This window comes from Podarcis melisellensis, assembly GCF_964234715.1.
Source record: "Podarcis melisellensis genome assembly, chromosome: 8".
Lineage (NCBI taxonomy): Eukaryota > Metazoa > Chordata > Lepidosauria > Squamata > Lacertidae > Podarcis > Podarcis melisellensis.
Window position 1 is genome coordinate 53,147,278 of NC_138540.1, and position 24,609 is coordinate 53,171,886.

At 44.8% G+C, this 24,609-nt stretch overlaps 1 protein-coding gene across 2 annotated transcripts; it reads left to right on the forward strand.

The window, feature by feature from the left end:
- Positions 1 to 23: 23 nt before the first annotated feature.
- On the forward strand, positions 24 to 23,194 carry LRRC36 (leucine rich repeat containing 36). 2 transcript variants are annotated; one of them, XM_081921113.1, is made up of 14 exons: positions 24 to 135; positions 1,702 to 1,829; positions 5,458 to 5,650; positions 9,042 to 9,135; positions 9,242 to 9,327; positions 12,609 to 12,733; positions 13,460 to 13,511; positions 14,358 to 14,834; positions 16,711 to 16,940; positions 18,158 to 18,320; positions 19,968 to 20,146; positions 21,002 to 21,113; positions 22,016 to 22,130; positions 22,901 to 23,194. In XM_081921113.1, the coding sequence occupies exons 1-14, from the start codon at positions 66 to 68 to the stop codon at positions 23,100 to 23,102; spliced, it is 2,226 nt and encodes a 741-aa protein (XP_081777239.1). In that variant the 5' UTR covers positions 24 to 65; the 3' UTR covers positions 23,103 to 23,194. The 2 variants fall into 2 exon arrangements, with proteins under 2 accessions (XP_081777239.1, XP_081777240.1); XM_081921114.1 differs by lacking the exons at positions 24 to 135; positions 1,702 to 1,829; positions 5,458 to 5,650 and adding an exon at positions 6,221 to 6,398.
- The last annotated feature ends 1,415 nt before the right edge of the window (positions 23,195 to 24,609 follow it).

Consider the following 24,609-nt stretch of genomic DNA (forward strand, 5'->3'; position numbering starts at 1 on the left):
CTTCCGCCGCCGCCGCCGCCGCCGCGCGGTGTTTGCCCGGTTGCCAGGCAACGCGCGGCGGCCTCATGGCGGTGGCGGTGCCGCTGAGCGAGGCCTGGATTCGCCGGCAGCCGGCTCTGCGGGGGCTACAGCCAGGTACTGACCGCCAGCTAGCGAGAGGGCTGGCCGGGGGCGCGCGTGAAGGGGCCTCCTCCCTCGGTCTCCCCAAGGAGCGCCCCCCCCAGCGCCGCCATGGGGCAGCCTCCCCGGCAGGGCGACCACGGCTACTTAGGCCCAGCCAAGCTCAAGCCCACCTCCAAGCCTCGCTGCTTCCAGAGTTAAGGGACCCTTCGGTCACCGGGTGTGGACATTCTGCACATGCTCAGGGGCGCTCCTTTTCATAGTCTGGCACCGTCCACGACTTCATTAGAGCATTCGGACGTTTCCAGGGAAGGCTGGCCGGTCGGGAGGGTAGTGTGGGGTAGGAGGCATGTATGAAACAGAACTAATGCCCCTGAACTTTTGTTCCATGCGGAACGGCTCCCTTTTTTCTTCTGGCTTTCGCCCTGGCGAAAACTTCTCGCTATAAGTGCGCGGAGGAGAGGGGCAAGTTCTCCGCGTTGGGGGCCTCAAGAGGAGGACTCAGAGGGGGACTGAGTGGGGAGGGGCTTCTTTCGGGGACGGTGGTGGTTCGGCGTGCTGGACGGGGCAGCCAAAGTATCTTGCTGAGTAGCACGAGGCCACTTCAGGGATTTTTCTGCAACTCGGGTGCACTGAAGCAAAATCAGGCTAGGATGAAGCAGTAGCTTTGTTTTGTTGTGAGGGGATCTTACATAAAAAGGGAGATCCCACGAGCCTTTTACAGCTTTCTGCCCTTGGCACCAGGGTGGGGAATTTAATATTGTTAAACCTATAGCAGCAAATTAAGTGCTGCCTTGAGTCCACTCTGAATGTGTTGGGCAGATTGCCTGCCTCTCTTTTTATATGTTTTAATACTATTTATAACACACTCTTCTCTCTCAAAGCAGCCAGTCAAAGCAGCTAATAAAAGTATTAAAAAGAAAACAAAGATAAATCTTTTTTTAAAGAAAGAAAGAAAGAAAATGCTAGATAGTTTGTGTTTACACTCAAGAGAGTGGACTCTGATTTGAAAGAATTGCTTCTCATTTTCTAAATGCTCACTAGAGGCAGATTTAGGGAGTTTGACCAGTTCGTTCACACGGTGCAGAGCCTAGGGGGCGCTGCAACTATTATTTCGAATGGTGCGGAGGAGGTGCTAAATCCAAACCATCTTTTCCTCTAGAAACTGGTTCTGCAGGTTTTGAATGGTTTGATTAGAGGCAACAGTGCATAAAAAGATGTTTGTGCACCATGGGAGCTCTTCTAACAGTATTTTCTCTATCCTAAGAGATCCTCCTTTGAAATGCTGCTTATGACTTGTGTTTCTTGAGAGTTATTTCTTTAATTTTTTTCAGTTTAGTGCCAGTTTGCACTATTGTTTTCTGCCACAGTGGGGTTTAGGGGTTGCAGCTTAATAGGACCCATACTTGTGGATGACAGCAACATATTTTACATCTAACCCCCCCCCACACACACACACATAGTCAGAATATACAAAGCTAAAAGAAATCAGATAGACAAATTTTCTGATATGTGAAAAACTTCAGTTTAAGAACTGTAGGAAAGACCAAAATACATTTACAAGTTGCCATTTTTTTTCAGAACAGGTGGAGTCCATCTCTCTGCAGGGAACCCATGCAGCCAAAATTGTCTCTCTTGGAGATGGCCTGAAAGCCTTTAAAAACCTTCAGTCCTTAGATTTGTCAAAGAACCTGCTTGCTTGTCTAGAGGTGAGTTCTGCGGCCTTTCATGGTTGCTGCAGGATAATCTATTGAGAGATTAGCTCTTCTTTGCCAAAAGCCAGAGCCTGGGATGCCTCTGAACTATGAAGCCGGTAATTGTGGTGATGAATGATTCTTGTTTCCCAAGTGGAGGAGCTTGGTATTAGTAAGAGGCATCTCACCCATCCTTTCCTGCCTTCACATGTCTAATATGGCATGCTAGCAGCTCAGTCTTGGAAGTGATATATACCTAGACTGTAGGCTGCAATCCTAAACCTGCTTACCTGGGAGTAAGACCCAATGAATTTAGTGGGCCTTATGGCTGCATGTTGGGAAAGATGGAGGGCCCAAGGAGAAGGGGACGACAGAGGACGAGATGGCTGGATATTGGACAGTGTTCTCGAAGCTACAAACATGAGCCTAACCAAACTGCGGGAGGCAGTGGAAGACAGGAGTGCCTGGCGTGCTTTGGTCCATGGGGTCATGAAGAGTCAGACACGACTAAACGACTAAACAACAAAAATGCTTGTACAACTTAAACTCACACAGGGACAAGCAAAGGAGGACACCTTCACCCCAGTGTGGCTCCCCTTTATCACATATACAGCCCCACAAGACAGTGTCCTATCCCACCACACCCCACAACAACATACAAATTAATATGGCTAATCTGACCCAACAACACCCCCTCCCCACATGCAAACATACCACATTGCAATCAACAGAACACAACCAACTAAGCTCTGGATCCACTAATATTTTGTACCACCACCAAAAATAGATATATAAATAAATAACTCACATGACGCTGACACAAAAACCCTGAACAAACACTATGCAACAGAACGAAAAATCATTATCTCCCCATCTCTCTCTCCCCCCCTTCCCCCCCCAGCCACATAATGTCTATGTCAACAGTGTCTCATACTGAATGTAAATGAACTGTGAAAAAGACTCTATGAATTGAAAGTGGAGACACCATATGTTCTTTTTTGTTGCACAATAAAATCTTTAATAAAAATATAATTTAAACAAAGAAACAAAAAACTTTGTTAAAATGTGCTTTGGAGCAGTTCGCCTAACTTCTGGTTTGGAGTAACTGTCAGTATGGCAATAGTTTCTTTGAATAAACTGGGTTCCTACCAGGAAGCTCAGCTTGCATATCTGTCTTGGATTTCTTTAAGGTTTTATTCCCTCACCTGGGCATGAACCATTGGGAGGTGGTTTAGAAGCAAATCTCTAGTACAATGCTAAGAACAGAGATGCAGCTCTGTGCTGGCTTCCAGCACAATTCAAGATTGTACCAACCTTTTACAGTTATTTGAGAATGTTGACAATATGTGGAAATATGAAGGCAATTATGCAGATATTATATATTTTGAAGGAAGGGCCACAGCTTCGTGGCAGAGCAGCTGTTTTGCATGCAGAAGGTCTCAGGTTCAATTCATGGCATCTCCAGGTAGGCCTGGGAATGTTCCTTGCCTGAAACCCTGAAGATTTTCTGCCAGCCACTGTAGACAGCAGTGACCTAGACAGACCAAGACTCAGCATGTGTTCCTATATACTTCCGAAACACTTCTGACAAGAGTCTTTTTCTTAAGCCAATTTACCAGTTGCAGAATTGTGTGTTCTCTTATGGCTCAATAACTGGTTTAATACCAGGAAGCAGATGGTAGGAAAACGTTTATCTTTTGCACAATAGTGCAATATTTGAAATTTTTAAAGGCAAAAATAATATGCAAATGTTCATAAATAAATAAAAGAATGCAACGTGGCTTCTGAAGGCTGGAGCTGGTGCCTGTGATGAGTCTGGAGTTAATGCTAAGGCTATAGTTTGGCTCTCCAGGTATTGTGAACTGCCTTGAGATTTTCGGATGAAGGGCAGAATATAAATTTAATAAATAATAAAATATATTTGTACTCAAAGGTGGGTGTACAGCAGTATAGTGGGGTTGCAATAAGAGTTTTCTGAGCCACAGAAAAAGCCAGAGGTGGAGGTGGGTGGGCAAGTCAAGAGAGAAGGCAAAAGACAGAGGCATCTCCAAGGAAGAGTGTGAGGGACTAATGTGATGGAGGGATAGACTCCTAAGACCTGCTCTGGAGGCTGTTAGGTCTAGGAGCAAGGGACAAAGAGTGGTGCTGAGCTCTGCCTGCCCTCTGGCACAAGAGGGGTCTAAGAATACTCCAGAGGGTTTGTTCCTGTGGAGAGTACCACAGGGCTATTTAATTTATTCACAAATAATCTGGAGGTACAGGAGGCTTACTTTCCACATTAAGTGACAGTGTGAATGAGCTCATAGTCATTTAGAATGACGAAAATGCAAGCAGATTGTGAGAAACACCAAAAGAGCTCCCCAAACCAGTGTTTCCCAACTGGGGCCATATGGCCCCCTGAGCCCCTCTAGGATATTTCAAGGGGGCCACAGGTGAAAATTGCGTAAATGGGGGGGGGCACAGAGGGAAGTGAGAAGTGAAGGAATATATATATCTACTTGGACAATCACAAGAGGGTAAGAGGGCATCTCACCAGGGTTTAGCACTCTTTTTTGCCATATGCATTTTCTTGGAGCAGTCCTGGTTTGTTTTCTGCAGGAGAGGGTGATCGCTGAGGCTCCTGTTTTGACTGGTAGAGCCCGTGATCCAGAACCCCCAGGTCAGTGCTGGGTTAGGGTGGCAATGGGTAGGGCCGTCACCACTGCTGGGCCCACTGGCAGTCTGGGCCTGACTCTGCAAGGTGCAGGGTGCAATCCACTCCAGCACCTAGTGGATCAGGGCTTTCAGATGTTGCCAAGGGGCACAGGGCCTGTTGGCAGCATAGGCCCGGCTCTGCAAGGTGCGGGGTGAAATACACTCCAGCGCCTAGCCAAGCAGGGTCATCTGGTGCTGCTGACTTGCATCTAGTAAATAGCTAAGTATTTACTCAGAATTTACTCAGAAGAAGGCTGCACGGAGTTCAGTGGGCCTTACTTCCAGGTAAGGGTTTGTGGGGCTATAGTGTTTTATCTAGGCAGCCAGGGCTCCCTGAGATGACAAGATCTTTTTTTTTTTTTAATTCTCCCATATATACAGAACTCCCTATGTGCCTTTTGGACTGTATTTGTAGGTTTTCACCTCTGCGTCAAATAACTGGGGTCAAACAAATGTTGTTTACTTTTTTATAATGCATGGAAGATGGATCTCCCTCTGAAGGTTCTGAACTCTCCTTCCTTGGAGGTTTCTAAGTGAAGGTTGAATGCTGGTCTCGCAGGGCCCACCTTTCCCGTTGCTTCCTCACACTGGTCTGGCCTAATATATGGCCCATCTGTAGCACCACACTGGAATGCCATGTGGGTCTGATCACTCCCTTTTGATAAAGGACAGCACAGAGTTGGAAAAGGTCTAGAAAAGATCAACCAGTTTGTTCAGGCATATAAAGTATATTCTCAAGAGGAAAGCCTTAAGCACTTGAAGCCATTTAGTGTCAAAAAAGATAACTGTGATAGACCTGATGGAGGTTTATAAAACTATGCATGTTATGGAGAAAATGCATGCTCTCCCCCACTTCCAATGTATTACTTGCTCAGTTGGTGAGATCAAGTTCAGTGCTTAAAGAAACATTTTATTTTCAAATTGCAACCTTGTCTTTTTCTTCATGCAGGGTCTTGAGTATTTACAATTGTTACAACATCTGAATTTGTACTATAATCATGTTTCATCCTTGCTGGAAGTTGCCCGCCTTCAAGCGTTGCCTCTCCTTAGAGAGCTGGACCTGCGTCTCAACCCTGTAACCAGGAAGGAATCTGATTATAGACTGTTCACTGTGTACAGATTACAAGCTCTGGAGATGCTAGGTGAGAGATGAAGCAAGGAGGGACAGTAGAGGTCATTTCTATGATGCTGGCATAAGGGCAAAGCTTGTCATTGTTCCAATTGTTTTCTCAAACATTGCAGTCATGGCTTCAGCCAGTAACTACAAGTAGCTCTGCCCCCCAGTCTCATGGGGAGCTATGTTGATGGTCAGGATACCAATCCCAAATTCTCTTTCCTGATCAACAGATGAGGCAGGTGAGAGTGCATTGCCCTCATAAATTTAAAGTAGATGGAGAACTCCCCCCCCCCCCCGCACCACTGCTTGTGGATCCTATCTGCCTCAGTCTAAAACCTTGCCTAGACACCCACCCCTCCATGGACTGACACCATAGTTTGAGAACCTCTGCTTAATATTATTTTAGCAGTCCTAGAACTGAGCCTTCCCCCTTTTCTTCATGACCCTGTGCACTGTTTCTAGGGAGTGTGCCCATGAAAGGGCGTGTGTTTGTGGCTATACTGTGTACTAAGGGCTGTGCCTTCTGTTGCTATGGAGAAGCATATTATGCTGTCACAAATCTTTGCCTCACTGAATCTTCCATTTTACTTGTGCTCACTTTGGATAGCTAGATTAGTCAGTAGTCTGATTTTTTTTAATGAAAGCCACAGGTCCCTAGAGTTTAAGATTAGACTGAGCTCCTGCTATAGACCTTTTGTTTTCCTCCAGATGCTACCTGTCATGCATGGTGTATCTTCTTGAAGAACAACCAATCTTGATACAAAGACTGGAAGGTGTGGTGGAGTAAGTTTGGAGTGACATATAGCCAACTGTTGCTTCTATATAATGAACTTAGAAAGCAAATTGGGAGCATAAACCATATTCTGTACCTTGAACAGTAGCAAAATGTTTGAGTTTTGATTCAGTGAATACCATGCCTTATTTCTAGTTTGCATCCATCTACCTTGAAATTGTCCTGCATCCTTCTTTGCAGTATTCTCAAGCATAGAATAGGGCTGGACAGAGCTGTACCTAGGAGTTGGTGAAACCGGCCTCCACCGGGGGCGGTGTGTGTGTGGAAGCTGTTTGGGTGTGTGGGAAAAATCACCATTGGAGATTAACTGGGAGATGAGGTGGCACTAGCCCGCTTTTGGATCCTGCAGCACGGGGCAAGAGAGGGGGGAGAGGGCTTTCAAAATATGTCTACCCCCACCCTGCAGTAACTGCCTTTCAGTCAAACCTAGTGAGTTGGCAAAGCACAGCAGTCACAGATCAGGACAGGCTGCTGCAATGATGAGCCCTAACAGCAGCCACTTCCTTTTGCTAGGAAGGTGTCAGACCGACTCTGTGGAATATATATGCCTGAATAGAGTTGCAGATTTAGGCAGCAATCCTATACACTTAATATGAGAGTAAATCCTATTGAACTCAATAGGACTTATTTCTGAGTAGGCCTGCAGAGAATTGTGCTGTTTGTCAATTTTTTTGCATCAGAGATACAAGCCTTACTGTAATAAACAACATGTTCAACAACATTCTGAATATATAGATTTAGGCTCATGTTGGGGGGCACGTTACTTTGTCGGTATTTTGGACCGACGCTCACTGGAACATTTGCTTTTAAAAAATAAACTGCACCCCAAAATAGTTCAGTTAGCAAAGGATCTGGCCTGTGCTCCAGTCTACAAGGCTTACCAGGATTTCGAGTACTTGGGTTGTGTAAAATATAGTAATTTCTAATGTGGCTATTGCAGTAAAGTGATTTTTTTTCCTGAGGAGGATGTAATACAGCTCCTTGCCAAGGGTGCAAGGGGCCCTAGGGCATCTCTGTGGCCAGATGCCCGGAGTTGTGTGAGTGTTGTCAATGTATTTCATGAACAATACTAGAATGCTGCTTATGAAAAGAGGCACAGAAGTGAGCCGAGATTGCCCACGCATGTGGCATTCTAAACAAATGTTAAGCAATATGGTGCCTAAAACTGTGGCCTAGTTCATGTGTAGTGTTTATCCATAGTTTACTAAACTGTGGCTTATTTGATCACCTAAACCCTGCACAGCAGCTTAACCATGGCTTGTTAACCACAAACAAACCACTTTCATAAGCCATGGTTTGTTGTTGGATTACAAACCTTAGTTTGTAATATGCTTAACATTGCATATACTGCAAGAAAGACCTCTATGTCTGTTCAACTTTTACATTTCACACTTGGAAGTTAGCTGTTAGATGGAAAACAACACTCAATTCATCAGGACTGACATAGAACACAGAACATACATAGTTTTATAGTTACATTAAAATTAAAAAATAGCACGTTCCAGCAATCTTTCTGCATTTTGGAGGTGTGTGTGTCATATATACAGAAATAGTCTTCATTCCATGCTTCTTCCTTCTTCCTTGGAATAGGTGGGTTTATGAGGGGCCTGTTAGAGATTTCTATCTTTACTTGCAAGATCACAACTCCAAGGATTGGGTGAAATATGACTTTGTGGTGTTGTGAGCCAGTAGGGTGTAAAGCAGAGATGCCCAAACTTTTTTCAAAGAGGGCCAGATTTGATGAAGTGAACATGTGTGAGCTTTTTTTAGGCTTGAAGGATTGAAGTTTTGAGCTTTTTAAAGGATTTAACCCAAAGGTTTTTGAGCTTTTTGGGGGATTGAAGTTGCTGAGCTTTTCTTAGGATTTTAACCCAGGACATATACTGGCACGGGGGCCAGATTAAATTGAACATTGGGCTGGATTAGGCCCCCGAAATGGACTTTGGACATGCCTGGTGTAAAGCATAGGGAGACATGAGAGACCCAACTTGGGCATGGTTCATTGAATGGCCTTGGGCTAGTCACTCTTCTCTCTAAAACTCTTAGGAAATTACTGGACAGTGAGGATGAGCATTCCATGGTTTACAGGATAAACCTTATACTTGCTTACATCATGTGCTGAGTGAATTTGAACTGCTTGATCCCATTTCTTTACTGCTTCATAAGTCCTTGGTGGGCTCTGCTGCCTAGTAATCAGATACCAAAGTAAATACTAAAAAAGAGGGCAGGATATATCACCTGAATAATCACATTATCAGATGAATTTTGTGGTACTTCTGTAATTCTGTTGTCCTTTGTAAGCTGATGTGATGCTGTAAAGTGGGATATTAGTATTCTAAACAAATGACACCAAGCCTACAGGCAGGAAAATGGCTGCCTGCCTCCATAATTTCTAGTGCTACTGCTGCTGCTGCTGCCCTTTATTTCTGACACTTTGGTCCAGGAGTGGAGAATTGTTATGGTCCTGTGGGCCAGATCTTTATCTGTCCCCACCTCTGCAGGCTAATTCTAACAGGTTGGTAGAGCAGCCCATCTGTCAATCATATCACACCATTATGATTTCACATGATTGCTACCGTTCTTTGAAGCCAGTCATTGATCCTGCATGTCTTCTTCTTCATAGATGAAAGAACTATTAGGAAGCGTGAGAGAAAAGCTGCCCACCTGCATTTTAACCTCAGGAGCAAAGAGGATCCATTGGAAAAAGACGAGTCAAGGTATGGAAGTGGTCTGATGAAAAGTAACACTTTTGGATGGGAAAGGAGGTGCTTGATATTGAAGGTTACTTAATCCTAACATCGCTGTTGTTAAATTTACCTCAAGGGAAAATACAATGAGGAGTGAAGTGCTAGACCAAGAAAGCTTTGCAACATCCAGCATGAATACAGAGAGCAACAGGACACGTAATGGTAGGTTTTATGAGACAATCACACTGGGATTGGAAAACCTCAGTATGCTTAGCCTGAATATTTGATTGTGCTCATGTACATTATGTGGTGCTGCCCTTGTATCTGGTCTGGAAGCTGCCATTGTCCCTGACCGTTGACTCTGCCGACCCAGCATGCCCCTCTGCCAGAAGCCACAACAGAAGAGAGCTTTTGCCTCTATGTCCTGCTTCTTCATGGAGGCTGCTGTGGAAAACAGAATGCTGGACTGGATGGGCCTCTGGCCTGATCCAGTTGGGCTCTGATGAGTGACTGACTCTCCATGAGACATGTGGATATTGGCTGCTTTGAGCTTTACAAGGCATTCTTGCAATTGTGAGTGTGTCCACACTTTCCTTTTGCCCCGCTCTTTCTAGGCACAGTTCTGTGCTCTAAAGCTCAGTGTCTGGGCATTCTTCTTTTAGCCCCCCCCCCCCAGCTTTCCCTGTGAAAACACATGCTTTAAAGCTGATATGCAACAAATGGCCATTCAGGTTTTCACAGATTGCCAAAAGTAGGTTTTCATAGGGAAAACTCTGGAGTAAAAAAATGGTGCTTGGACAAAGAGTTTTAAAGCGTGGATCATGCTTGATCTCTCCTTTCTATAGTTAGTCTGTAAGTCCATATCCAGTGGGATGCAGGTGGCGCTGTGGGTTAAACCACAGAGCCTAGGACTTGCTGATCAGGAGATTGGCGGTTCGAATGCCCGCGGCGGGGTGAGCTCCCGTTGCTTGGCCCTCTCCTGCCAACCTAGCAGTTTGAAAGCACGTCAAAGTGCAAGTAGATAAATAGGTACCACTGTGGCGGGAAGGTAAACGGCATTTCTGTGCGCTGCTCTGGTTCGCCAGAAGCGGCTTAGTCATGCTGGCCACATGACCCGGAAGCTGTACGCTGGCTCCCTCGGCCAGTAAAGCGAGATGAGCGCCGCAACCCCAGAGTCAGTCACGACTGGACCTAATGGTCAGGGGTCCCTTTACCTTTTTTTTAAAGTCCATATCTGACCTTTGTTTCACTCAGACTCTTGACTTGCCTTCCCTCCTTCTTTCCTAAGGAGGAAATGTGTGTGGCTGCAATTTGCTGGTGTTTGTTTCACCACAGATCCTAACCATCCCTTTTCCCTGAGGGGCAAAACTGTATATTGCTACAATGCCTTGAAGCAAAGATACCCTCAAGTGCGTAATCCCTTGATGCCATCTTCTCAAACAAATCCTTTCAAATGCATTTAGGGTCTTCAGATTATCAGGTTATCAGAAAGCTTCTGATAACAGTGTTGCACAATTTATATTCTGTTTAAAGGTCAAGGAGAAGGGATTTAGATTTCTCACCTAAACTTACTCCCTTGTATTTTAAATCTTCTCATATCATGTAGGATATGGCCCGCCTTCAACTATTTTAACAGCTAGTAAGACACACACACACACACACACACACACACACACACACGGTACAAAGGCCCCCATGTGTTTGCCCTACAATCTCCCTGGGTGATGTTGTCACTCCCAGGAGGAACTATGGTAGGATTATAAACATATGTGGCAGAGGAGTAGTGTGCATTAGCCACTTCAGATAGCTAGAACCTGTAAAAAAAAGGTGGGGAGAGAAGACAGCCCCCAGACTATTTTGTGAGCATTTTAAAGAAGTCCTGCATTCATGTGGATTCTAAAAAATCCTCACAGAAATGGGATTAAACTACAGTAGTGCCTCGCAAGACGAAATTAATTCGTTCCGCAAGTCTTTTCGTCTTGCGAGTTTTTTGTCTTGCGAAGCACGGTTTCCCATAGGAATGCATTAAAAATCAATTAATGCGTTCCTATGGAAACCGAACCGCCTTCAGACCAGGTCTGGGGACAGTCTGTCCCCCGACCTCTTCTGAAGGCTGGCGGGGGCGAAAGTCTTTGCTTCCCCCCCCCCCGCCTGCCTTTCCAGGACAGTCCCGGGAGCTTTTAAAATGCTGGCGGGCGGCAGCGAAGGCCCCCGGGAAAAGTCCTTCGCTGTCCCTGGGCGATCTTAAAATGCTGGCGGGCGGCAGTGCTGCCGCCCGCCAGCATTTTAAAATCGCCCCGGAACAGCGGAGGAATTCTCAGCTGTCCCGGGGCGATTTAAAAGCCCCCGGTTAGGCAGGCAGGGGGGGGGCAAAGACTTTTGCCCCCCGCCCGCCTTGGGAAGAGGTCCTGGACCTCTTCCGAAGGCGGGCGGGGGGCAAAAGTCTTTGCTCCCCCCTGCCTGCCTTTCCGGGAGAGCGGGAAGGCAGCGCTGCCTTTTCCGCTCTCCCGGAAAGGCAGGCAGGGGGGAGCAAAGACTTTTGCCCCCCGCCCGCCTTCGGAAGAGGTCCAGGACCTCTTCCCAAGGCGGGCGGGGGGCAAAAGTCTTTGCTCCCCCCGCCTGCCTTCAAAAGCCGTCCGGGATAGCGGGAAGCGCTTCCCTGCTATCCCGGACCGCTTTTAAAATGCTGGCGGTGGGGAGCAAAGCCTTTTGCCCCCGCCAGCTTTCCTGGACCTCTTCTGAAGTCCGGAGGGGGGGAAAAGGCTTTGCTCCCCACCGCCAGCATTTAAAAAAAGGTCCCCGAGATTTCCCTATGGGCTTTCGTCTTGCGATGCAAGCCCATAGGGAAAATCGTCTAGCGAAGCGTCGCAAAAACCGAAAAACCCTTTCGTCTTGCGGGTTTTTCGACTTGCGAGGCATTTGTCTTGCGGGGCACCACTGTAATTTCCTGGTCAACACATGTAACATGGAAACGAACTGGTATAATTAAGACTGTTCCATCCATCCCTAATTTGAACCAATGTTTTCTTTGTTTATTCCTTTGACTGTAATACTGTGGGGGGGGGGGTTAAATAACAAAAACTTATATTTGTGGGGTGATGTTCTGAACTTTGATAGAACCCTTGGTTTTGGGGAATTGGGTTGGCAGATTTTTGAACCCAGCAGAGTTGTGACACTATTCTCCACTTAGATTTATCTCTCTCCCCAGATTATACTTGATTTTTTTCTCTCTAACTCAGGAAGGTGTTGCAGTTATTTATTTTGGGGGTATTTTATGGTACATCTGAGCTCAGTGGTGTATCTGGGAGCTATAAATGGGTTTAGTGCCCCACTGGGCTGCCAAGGCAAGGAAATGGATAAATGCCCCCTGAGGAGCTTCCTGTAAGAGGAAAACAAAAGGATGGGCCTCAGCAGTCTGGAACACGTGGGTGTGTTTCATTCTGATTCTTCTGCAAATGAACAGTGGGTGCTCATCATTATTTCTCCTTATGAAACGAAACCAGGTACAAAGTATTCATCTTCTCGCCATATGTCATGCCATGATGAGAGAGACTCATTTCTAAAGACATCGCCTATTTCTGTGTTGCCAACCAGCAAATTAACTAAAGGAAACAAGGACCAGATCCTGGTAAGTGGGCTTGATGAAGTCAAACAGAGGCAGGTGGCTTCTGCTGCTGTTTTGGGCAGTGCTTTGCTATGTTAAACTTCTGTGTCCTCTAACTGTACAGTTGCATCAGTGTCAGCTGTAGAAAGTTTTCAGGTGTCATATGCATTGAGAGGGAGGCCTTTCCTTTTCAAAATTGTGGCAATCCCCCTGTTTATGTCCTTTCTCATATATAAAGCATAATAATGCCAAACCTACTCTTTTTGTCCATCCCATTTGTATCGGTTCATTAAATGACTAGAACATGTGTTCACATTTTGGGTTATGCAACTAAGTGAAGTCAGTAAACTCCAGGCTAGTTCATAGACTAGAAGGAGAGAAACAGTAGGCCTATATGAGAGCTCATTGTCCTATACCTCATATCACATGGTGCTTCCGGGGACAGTGGCATGATGGTAGTTTTATGAGTGTTTGCTACCACTTGCCTGTTGAAATGCCTAATTCTGCCCCAAGATCCATTTATAGCCTCTTAGTTGAAACATTCAGAAACATTTCGTGTGGGGAAAGAAAAGGGCCAAAATGAAAACCAGATGTGTTTCCACCCCCAGGCCTGGAGAAAGCAACTGAAATGCAAAATACTTAAAACAATGGTAAAGCAATGCCAAAAGCTAAAGTGAAAGACTGATTTTTCTGAAACAAATGAGTAACTCTTGCTATTGGACAGAATATTAACTTTGTAATATCTTCCAGCTAGACAATGCAAATGCAAGACAGTTTCTGAGTCACAACTCTTTGGACAGAGGTGAGTGTTTTCCTTTTTCAACCTGATAAAAATCTGTGTGCATTCTCAGCCTTTTGGGGTCAGATGACTCTCCTGATTCTGATGTTTCGCTAAGGCCAGTTCTCACAAAAACGCAGACAGAAAGTAGTAAAATCTATCCAGATTCTGCTGCTTGAGCCTGAAGATTTAATCAGTACATTAAAAAAAAAAAACCTTGCATGTCAAGGTGAAGAAGGCTTCTACCTCTGAGGTCACCCCCCGCAAATGGGGACCCATACTCCATCATGTAAGTGTCCACTTGCAGTCTGAAGTGGAACAGTCCAAATATGGGCTTACCACCTACCTGCTCTTTCTGAATACTAGGCCTAAATCTAGATGAAAACTTGACTAGTTGAAGATTTGGGTGTTTCTTACAAGGTTTTATTTCAACTTATTGAGATGTTTTTCAGTTTGGTACAAAAATATAATTTACAGGATAAGTTTTGAGTGATTGATGGGTTTTCTTTTTGCAACCATCAGTATAAATGGCAGGTATATTGCTAATATTCTTCTCAACCACTAGAGCTCCACTTTTTTGGCTTGCTCAGCCTTTGCCTCAGAGCATGAAATAAACATCTGTCAACCCACATAATTTAATTTATAAATGGAACCTTATCTTAAGTGTGACTAAATTCATATCTCTTTCTTCCCAGCAAGGTTTATTAACCATGATTATCTTGTGATAAATGGAAACAACTCCTGATATGAATTTATGTAAACCACTTAGAGGGTTTTTTATTGAGCCATCTATGCTTCTTGTTGAATAAAAATATATTTAATGAATGAACAAGTGAATTGTAATGTCTTCCCTCTGCTTGCCGCTTGCAGAACAGAAACTCCGGTCTCCCACTGCCCTGCAGGCACAGACTTCCCTGCCCTCCCAGATGAAAAGCAGAGCTGTGTCTGGTAAGGGGAAGTTTCACGTGTCCTTTTCTGAAGGCTCATCTCTAGACTTCCTCTGTCCAGGAAAAAGAGAAACGGGAAATAGGAAAGTGGACATTCTGGACCTTGGCCGGGCTGCTTCTCCAACTAGGAGGCTGAGTCTGAGTGATGATGCAGGGAAGACCAACCTCAGGCCAGAGAGTTATGAGCACCTGTACCTCCCATCCTCTGCTAATCGCAGGGAGCTGGTGAAGAGGCTTCATGATGAGAGGAATGAGAAGACAGCAGCCGATGATGTTTGTAATTACACCTCACAGTTTGCTAACGAAGTCCTGGCTCCTGCCCGGTCCTCATGTGGAGATTTCCTGGGACAGCACTCAGAAGCGGATGCAGACCATGCAAGTCCCTTAAAGTTCAGCTCAGGTAAAGGCTGGCTTTATTGTCTTAGTTTTCAAGACGTAACTTCTCCAGTCTTTCCTAACCTTTCTGAATGAGAGGAAATCTTTGTTTGGTTCTCTCCTGGTGAATCAAAATGTCAACTTTCTGCCACTATTAATAATATTTCTTAGCCTTCTCCTTTTGCAAAATACAGGTGGTCAACAGTATAATGAGCAGCCAGCTTGTGTTCACAAATTTCAGCTTCAAAAAAAGAGGCATGAAGGCAAAAACACCGAGCAATGGGCTTTCTCCTAAATTTCAGAATTCAGTGTACAGTGGTACCTCGGGTTAAGTACTTAATTCGTTCCGGAGGTCCGTTCTTAACCTGAAACTGTCCTTAACCTGAAGCACCACTTTAGCTAATGGGACCTCCTGCTGCTGCTGCGCCGCCGGAGCACGATTTCTGTTCTCATCCTGAAGCAAAGTTCTTAACCCCAGGTACTATTTCTGGGTTAGCGGAGTCTGTAACCTGAAGCATATGTAACCCAAGGTACCACTGTATTGTCAATAGTCAATAGCCGTAGAAGAGAAGATCATTACTCTATCTCTTCCACTTAGCTCAAAAGAGGCAGGCCTAAAGTGAGACTAGGAATGGGGGAGCAATCTGATTCCATTCTCAAACTTTATAAAGTACATTTTCTTGAAAACTAATGATTACAGCAAAGATTCTTGTTCCTCTATCTATGGAGTGCGTAACTGAATGTAGTTATGAGACTGATACTGAAATCTGGGAGTTAGGAGAAATACCCCCAAAAGGGTGGAAAAACAGGGCACAAATGAACAGAGAGAACAAAGTTGATCTCACAACTGTTTCTGCTATGTTCAGCCCGTTCCCACGCTCCATTGGTAAAAGTATCCTGAGCTGCTCCATTGGGAAATGAATTTACAGCTCTTGTCACCACACATGATTGGATTGAGCCTGCTCTTCCTAAGAATTTTCACACATGGTTGATGGTGTACTCTTTCTACCTGTAGGAGCATTTGGAAGGACTACTTTGTTACACCAAAGTTGCATGATGAACCGGCCTGTGCACATCTTGTCTGAGGCCTGGAGTGGGAGTCTTGTTAGAATAAAATTATTAGCATGACAGTGTTAAGTCCTAGCAGGGGCCCCAGCCGGCTTAGCCCTCCAAGGCCCGGGGCAAGCATACTTGGTTGCCCCCTCCCCTGCACAGGTCTGATTGTGAACCATAGAAAGCATGGAGGATTTGGGCATGGCTACCAGAATTTTTGGAATTTGGTTGGCCTAAATTCTACTTTGGTTTCATTTGTTTTCGAGAGTTGGCCACAAGTGTAGAATTGATGGCTGCTTGCTTTCAATCTTGGTGGGAAATGGAAAAGGGGAGCTCACTGTGGGTGAGAAATAAAATTATGGGCATGCATGCCAGTGAGCTTGGTTCAACAGCCTAACTTGCTACCTTGTCCCCAGTGCTTTGGGTAAGCTAACCACCTTTTAAAGAAATGCTGGATTAGTATTTATCTGTTTGTTTACACCTTAAAAAAGTGTAAACTGTCTGAGGAATTGTGACACCAAGGGTAGTAGAAGAAGCAGTACTGTGTACAGTGACCTGCAGACTTGCAGGATTTATTTTTTCAGACATCAACTCTGGAGAGATCATGCATTTAGATCAAGAGTGGGGAAGACAGGGTGTCTTCACTGTTATTCTTTGCTCTGTTACAGTGCTTGGATGCTTAGCCACTATGAAAATAATTCAGGCCCTTTTTGGGCTGGTGGAGGATAGAACTGGACTAATAGCCCACCTTCAAGATGGCTGGGAATTAAAGATGCCTTGTGACAAGTGTTAGCCTTTCTTTCCCATCTGCTAACCAAATAGTTCCTTTCTTTCATTCTTCAATTCAGCTTCTACAAGCTTTGGAGATTTCCTGTCAAAGCATCGTTCTTTGTTAAGTGAGGTGTCTCTTGGGAATTCACAATCGGCTACAGCCTTAACATCCGCATCCACATCCAGGAAAGGGCGAGACCCACCAGCCTGCCGATCTCTCAGTCCTTCAAGAATGGAGTTTAAGCATACCAGCAGCCAGCACACTCCAGTAACCCCCAAGCACTGTTTTAAAGAGCCAGTAACGGAGGTGAGTGCTTTCTTCTGGATCCTCTTTGTGGAGCAGGTAGAGCAGGGGAAGGATCATGGGGTGGTATGCTGCCTAATGAAACATGTGTGGTATCTGTTCTTTAGCATGGCTGTGAGACACTTATGGGCATGCCTCAGATTGTTCTGAGTGACATTCATTTGCCCTTTCATCTGTTCCTTCCAGCCCCATTCTGCTGCAGTTGATTTCTTCAGCACAGTATAAACTTACCATTGTATCTCAGGGTGTTTCCAGACTTTCAGTATTTTGTGAGAGGGATTCAAACTCTTACTGGAACTTTAGGTTTGAGGAGCTAAAATGAGTCAGAATACTCTGTTGCCCTAGCCTAGTGCAACAAACCCACTTTAGAAAAACAACTCTTTCAAAAGTGTGTGGTTAATGAATGTTAAACAAGAAGCTTGCTCCCAGTGCCATTCAGTTGGTTGGCATGAACAGTGCATCATCAAAGGTAATCACTGCAACCACTGGTCTGCCATTACAGCAACCTCCTTTGATCTTAGACTGGTAACAGTCACCTGACAACATTATGACATCAGGTGATTGACAAGTGAGCGGTTCCGCCAGCCTGTCAGAGTTGGCCTGGGAGTGGGAGACATAGGCATCCAGCGCCGGATCCTGTTCCCCACTCTTACATACCTCATTATAAGGCCTTTCAAAAGGGGTGCCAAACAGTGGTTCCAGTTGTACCTTTCCCTCATGCTCAGGATATTGGGTGTCAAAGTGATGCTGATCCTGAATTGAACCTTTGTCCTGCTCTTCTGATTTCAAACAAGGACATAGCTCAGTGGCAAAAGATAGACACCAGATTCATATACTGAGGAGAGAGCCTAGATTAACTAAAGTTCAGTTATAAAGACCGGGGGCGGGACAAACCCAGTTTGATAAAAATTGGCAATGAGGCATGGCATATAACTAGTTATCAAGGCTGTGGGCTAGGCCAGGAGCAGACCAGTATCAGCCTCTTTGTTGTCTGTGTTGTGTTAATTACTTAATAATAATAATATAAAAATTCTAAGCTACAAAAACAACCGAAAAAACCAAGAAATTCCATGATTTATTTGAGAAACAAGTTGTCAGAAATTCTCTCCTACCCTCGAACTTTAATCCACCTCTTAAAATGTGCATAAATAAATTTTAGATGTTTGTCAGAATGCCTCCATATTTCCAGATGTAACAAATGTTACTTATGTGTTTTGTAGCTTCACTCCAGAGAGCATAGCAATATCCCTCTCCAGACATCAAGTATTGTAAGCAGCACTGAGAAACCATGTCTTCTTGTCACTGTCCTGCAGCAACTCCTGGATTTAGTGGATCGTTATTGGAACGGCTCTGGGTCCCTTTTTATCAATAAGGATTTCCTTGGTATGCTCTTCTAGGCTCAGGCTATGTGTCTAAAACTCCCACCACCCCTTTCTTTTCAGAGAAGGGAAGCAGACCACTTGCCAAGCATGTCACCAGGCAATATTCAGTGTCCTTGTTTGCTGTGCACATCACCAGACTATTTGCATCAGGGGTCACAAAGAATCCTATGCAATTCTTGTATTCTATGCAAGGCTGTGATCATGGGGCCTTTGAAACAGGAAAAATACCTCTGAGGATGTGCAGAATGACTTTCCCTCATAACACAGGGACCTGATAACCAGGTCACATACACCTGGGCACTTTTAGGTAAACAGGATAACTCCCAGGCTAGCTAGAGGCTCAGCACCTCTTGTCTTTACTACCTCTAACCCTGAACTTGACTGGTGAGTGCCAACAGCATAGTAGCCAAAATTGGGCCATGTAGGATCAAACACAAATTTTGTCTTTGTTTGGCCTGCTTAACTTGTTCTAATCTTCTCTTTTTTAGCATTCTTGTGACCATCATACCTCCTATCAGATGGATCTGCTTATTTCACTTATTGTATTTTCTCGAGTCTAACATGCCATCAAATCTAATGGGCACCTCAGTTTTCAGAACCTTGAAACCAAAATAAGTATTTGCTGGCAAATGTAAATGTGCCATCGAATCTAATGTGCACCTTACTTTTTGCAAAATGTGCACCTTAATTTGGCCAAAGAAAGGTGAGCATTAGATTTGAGTAAATATGGTAATATTTCAAATTTAACTGTAGGGCAGATTCTTTCATCTTTAATGTCTCAGCAACTCCTAGCCTAGTTACTAAACACTAGGCAAGACCAGCTCTGTTGATTTTTCTTTTTGCCTGAAGCAAATTCATTCAAGATATTACAACACCCAATGTATTTCTTACTTTAAGTAAACGCTATGTAGATTACAGCAGTAATAGGTAGAGAGCACACCACCCAGATACTTTACTCCACAAAAAATGCAGCTCTTCAGGGTTATGAGATGACCAGCCACTCTTATCTGAAAAACGCTGTGTTATGCAATACTCCCTTTACAGGCAAGTCTGAATTCATTAAAAATATAATGTAATTGACCTGCATGAAGGACTCTGCAACTTGAAAACAAAGACACTGAATGTACTTTTGTTACTCATTAAAAATCTTTTAATAAAAATGTATTTTTAAAAAGAAAAACCAGACCTCCAAGCAGATAAAATCCAGACTTATGTCCTCTGGTCACCACTCTGTAAAATACAGTATTGATAAGGCGAGTTAAAACCAATTAATACAAAATTAAAACTAAATTAAAACTAACCTTAAAAGCTGAAAGCTACAGAGCAACCAGGATATACCAACATATTTTGGGGGATCCTGAAATTTGCAATAGTACAGAAAATCTTTAGAAGGGGAAAAAACACAAATGGAACGACAGCAACAACATCCAAAGCAGGTCACTGGGGACTGAGTATGCGCAGTAGCCAAAGAATGTGAACGACAGAGTCAGGAGAGGTGGGGTGGGGGTGGGGCTGACTGGGTTATCCTGAGACAGGGCAGGGCTGGTTGGCTGGAACTCTGATCAGGAGCAATATACACACTGCAACATTTGGCTGCAGGTCCCACTTACCATGTTTTAATCTGGTTTGTGCTTTTATTGTCTTGCAGCTCCAGCACGCGATTTGCTTGCATACTTGATGGCGGCTGCCCGTTCACAGCAGGATGTTTGCTCAGCCCGCAAAGCCGTGCTAGGCCCCAGCTCCTCAGGGTTCAGTTGCCAGCTTCCTAGGGAACAACCAAAGTATTCTCAGCAGCACTGCAGCAGTGCCATTGACAAGGCTATGAGGGTACGTGCTTTTCACCATTGCTTCCCTCTTCCTTCCTCGGTAAAGTGGAAGCAAACCTAGTTTTGTTTTATGAGAGAATCTTTAATGTTTTATAATTAAGATAACTTACTGTCCAGCTATCTGATAAGCCATGTGCGCAAGTCCATGCTGCTGCTCTGAATTATGGAGCCGTCCAGCCTAGAGCCTGTGACTTATGCGGATCACCATGTGCCAGTGGTCAGGCAGTGGCTGAGAGCCCCCATAGACTCAGAAGGACCCCTCCCTGACCCAGGCTGGCTGTGCCAGCACTTGTCACCCTCCATGCCAGCCCCGTCGGCTGCTACGCCACCTCCAAATGACAGAACAAGAAATGTCCACAGACCCCCAACACACTGGGGCCTCCTGCCATCTGACACTGACCCTGAGCGCTTTGTATTTTTCTTTAAACACCAGAATGTGATGCAAAACCCACACAGCACAGCTTCCCTCTGGGTATCTGGGTAGCCTCCCACTGCCACACATTCTCATAAACAGTACCCTACAGCCTCTGGATTGCTCTCCCTGCAAACACAGGCCCTTACAGCACCTTCTTTGGAACCCAATATTCTCAAAACCTCTATACTCTCTTCATAGTCATATGTTGTGGTTTCATTACATGCATTGCATCTGAATGCCAAAAAACAAACATTGCTTTATTTAGAAGGTCCTGGGCTGATTGGTGACGGGATGGTGTTGTCTTCAGAAATCTCTAGCCCTGCCTAAAGAAGAAACCTTCTTGATCTCACATGCATGGCCACATATTTATGTCAGACCAACAGAGTCCCCTTTCCTGCTTGTTGAACTACCCTACCAACACTTTCCTTCCCTCCCCAACAGAAGGTGGAAGAGAGCCAGAGCCCACCTTTCAAAGAAAGAGGCGTGGAAGGTGCTGCTGCTGCCGCCGTCACCTCCAGTTCCAGCTCCCATGGAATATATTCTCTCTCTTATGGTAAGTTCACTGGTAAATACCAGAGCGATGTCTGGCTGCATTTGTCAATGCTAGGACATTTCTACACTTGTGTTGAGGGAGGCTTTCACATAATCAGTCAGCCTAACTGCTGTTTCTACATGCTCCAGATGAATGAGAGATTGACTATCTCTCCTGCTCGAGTCAAGACTCGGGCTGGCGTTGAAGATCACAGGCACAAGCCTCTGCCCCAGTAAAATAGACAATGTCCCCCATAGGATGTTTCATTGTGCCATTTCCACCACCAGTGCACGTTGCTACAACGCTTGCCTGGGAGAACTTCCTCTCAGCTGGGGAAGGCAGATTAGTACCACAACATCCAGCCATGGGGGGGGGGCCTTGGGGTGAAGCCAGAGAGATGCAAGACGACATAGAAGGATGGACAGGGTGACAAAGGAGCTGGAAGGAACCAGATTTTGAACTGTGCTGATAGCCATTAAGTTTACTGGACCTTCTTGGGCCAGTCACAAGGATTAAATAGGGGGCAGGAGGAATGAGGGCATGAGTTTATTGGAGGAAGGGCAGGCTATAAATAAAATAGTGTGTTGTTTTTTAAAAAAGATTAAAAGTGTTGATTAAAAAGTAAACAGCAGTAGCAGCATCTCAACAATACAAAAGTACTTTCGAAGTCTACAATATGGGTGGTAAAACAAAGTCTCCAAAGGGGTGCATGTTCCAGTTCACTTTTCATACTATCTCTGTTCTTCTTCTGCGCCTAGATTCAGAATAAAATGGATACCCCAAAAAGCCATTTGAAAGACTTCAAATGATCATAGCTAGAATAATAGGTGGGGTTTCATGGGTCACTTTGCTCTGTACCTTTTCCCATGCCTTTGATCAAGCACAGCTCTAGCTTTGCTCATCTGCTGATATTTTTCTCCTAGATGAGTTGTTAAGTAGAAATGAGCAGCTGAATGCCCAGGTGGACATCTTAACTTTTGAATTAAAGCAGCTTAAAAAGCAACAGGACACCATCAGTTTGCTGAAGGAGAGCCAAAGGTAAATTAAGTTTGGCAGTTCCATTTAGGGGAGGGAACGTAGGGCTGTCATTCCATTTTTTTATCCCTCCCTTCCTAAAAGCAGCTCAGCGTGGCATTTATGGTGCCCCCCCCACACTTTTGTCATCACAACATCACTGTGAGGTGGGCTAATCTGAAAGAGTGACTAGTTGAGAGAGTCAGAGTCTCTTTCACAGCCACAGTGGGGATTGCAAATTTGATGTAGAGGGGAAGAAGAAAAGAGCATTGATAGCAGATCCTGTCCTTTGCTGATGCTTGTGATAGACACCTTTCGAAGGGGAGAAAGAAAGCTGCTTTTTGTAAGCAAATGCAGCAGGCAGGACTTCTCCTGTGCTCTGCTGATGCTCACAAAAAGCACCTTTTATTTCTTCTTGCCTTGGCTGCTGTGCAGGGAAAACGCAAGAGGCAAAATCCTGGTTTGGCTGCAAGTACCTGTTTGCAAACCCAAGACAGGATTGAACCATGCCCTCCTGTCCATTAACTAATGCCATGAGCAATGTGACCTGGTTTATAGGGGGACATCGGTTATGGGACAATTAAACCCTCTAGTCAGGGTCAGGATTAGTCCCTATGCCACATGTCCAATGATTGAAAATATCAAGTTGGAGACTTACAGGTTGGCAACTAATGAAACTCAAGTTTGAAGTACGTAGCTTTTCTTGTTGGTTTGAAAGTCCAAGAAAGCTAACTCATTCAGAGATGCTGGGCTCAGTCAAGGGTGGTCCCTGTTCATTGTTTCCTTCTTGCCAGGTCCCTTGTTTCCACAAACAACTTCCTTCTGCAGCAGCTGAATAAAGAACAAGACCCTTCCGTAGGCAAAGCAGGCCATCTTTCGGAGAAGACCCCTGATGCTCCTTGTCATGCCTCTTGCCCTGCGAGGACGTCCCATCGTGCTTCCCTCACCTCTCCCATTGCTTGGAATCCAGAAATGTTAAGCGGCTGTCCTCTCTGACAGAAAGCACAGAATCACTTTCTTCCCATGGTGACTGTCATACAAATTATGCTTCATTTTCACATAACCAATCAATCAATCTCTTTATTACAGGCAGTGACCAATATTCTTCATTTTCACATAAGTATAGTATGAAAGCCTGTTGGCAGGTGTGCCTACTCTTTGCTGCTTTTATTGGTACCATTTCTTTGACTCCTCATGCCCCTAGGAGGGACTCACTGGAGTGTCCAGATGTGCTCTGAGGACATCCCAAAAGAGAAGCACCCACAAACATATTTATTTCACACACTCCAAGGCCAGGAAGAGAGTCCACAGCCTCCCTGCTCTACCTTTTTTCCTCAGGGACATTGGCTTCAGCTCCCATCTCCCAGTTTGTCCTCCATGCCTGAACCAAAGCCCAGCTTTCCAGTGGCCATCCTGCAGTGCCTATGGTTAACTCGGTCTCCTTTTCCCTATTCCAAAACACCCTTCTGCTGTTCTCTTCCACACATGCCCCTTGGTCCTTTCCCTGGGCCCAGAAGGCTTCCTTTCTTCAAACTTTATAGAGTGGCCAAGGCTTCATTGTCTCACAGTATCCAGATGGAAAGGTGTGGTGGTTTGATGCAGTAACACAATGTATTAATGCTGAGTATAATCCTTAGCTAGTGGGATTACACACCAGAGTGTGCAAAAGGGGAAATTGTAGGTGTTGTTAAAATGATAATTGAATTCAAGATGTACCATCTCTGATAACAACAGCTTTAAAGTATGTAGCTAACACTAAGCTTGAATTGAGAAGTATCACCCATTTATCCTGGCCCATTGTCATGCATTTGTGCAGCTCTAAACTGTGATCTGGACTTGCTGCAAGGCAAACCCATAAAATCATCTTGCAGCCATAGGGAGAGAAGCGGAGGTCTTCTGGCCAATTGCTCTGGTTTTGGCCTGACCTGGCCAACTTCTCTCTCCACCCAACCCAGACGAGTAATAAGATGGAAGCTTATTATGGAATTGTTGCTGCTTGTACAAATAAGCGTTTTTGCAGCATCCATATATTGCATCATCAGAATGACAGGCCAGACTTTCTTCTGCACTTTAATCTGAATTTCCCTTTACTGTGGAAAATCTGGCATGTAGAAAGAGCCCGGGATGCAGCTGCAGGTGCTTCTTTTGTGAAAGGCTCATGATGGCACATTTCTTTTATGATGATGAGCGATTTGTGGGGTGTGGTAATGTTTTTAGTGGGCAGCAATGCATGCCACTCCCCTCCTTCCATTTGCTTCCAGCCATGTTGATGACACTCCTGTGCCTGTTTTCACCACTTTCTGCACACGGAAGGCATGCAGATTTCAACAATCCACTATGTGTGGAGAATTGCCTTCAAGGCTGTGATAAGAAAAGTACCAACTACAGAGGTCTAGCACAAGATCTCTCTATCACTCGTGCACAAGAAAGACTTCAGTATTTTAAAAAATCTTAACAATTTGCCAGTGCCATATCTCACATACAAAGTACCTTTTTTGTTTCC

Coding starts and splice junctions, on each gene's coding strand:
- LRRC36 (XM_081921113.1), top strand. CDS start 66: ATGGCGGTGGCGGTGCCGCTGAGCGAGGCCTGGATTCGCCGGCAGCCG. Junction 136..1,701: donor TCTGCGGGGGCTACAGCCAG/GTACTGACCGCC, acceptor ATTTTTTTTCAG/AACAGGTGGAGTCCATCTCT. Junction 20,147..21,001: donor CCATTGACAAGGCTATGAGG/GTACGTGCTTTT, acceptor CCTCCCCAACAG/AAGGTGGAAGAGAGCCAGAG.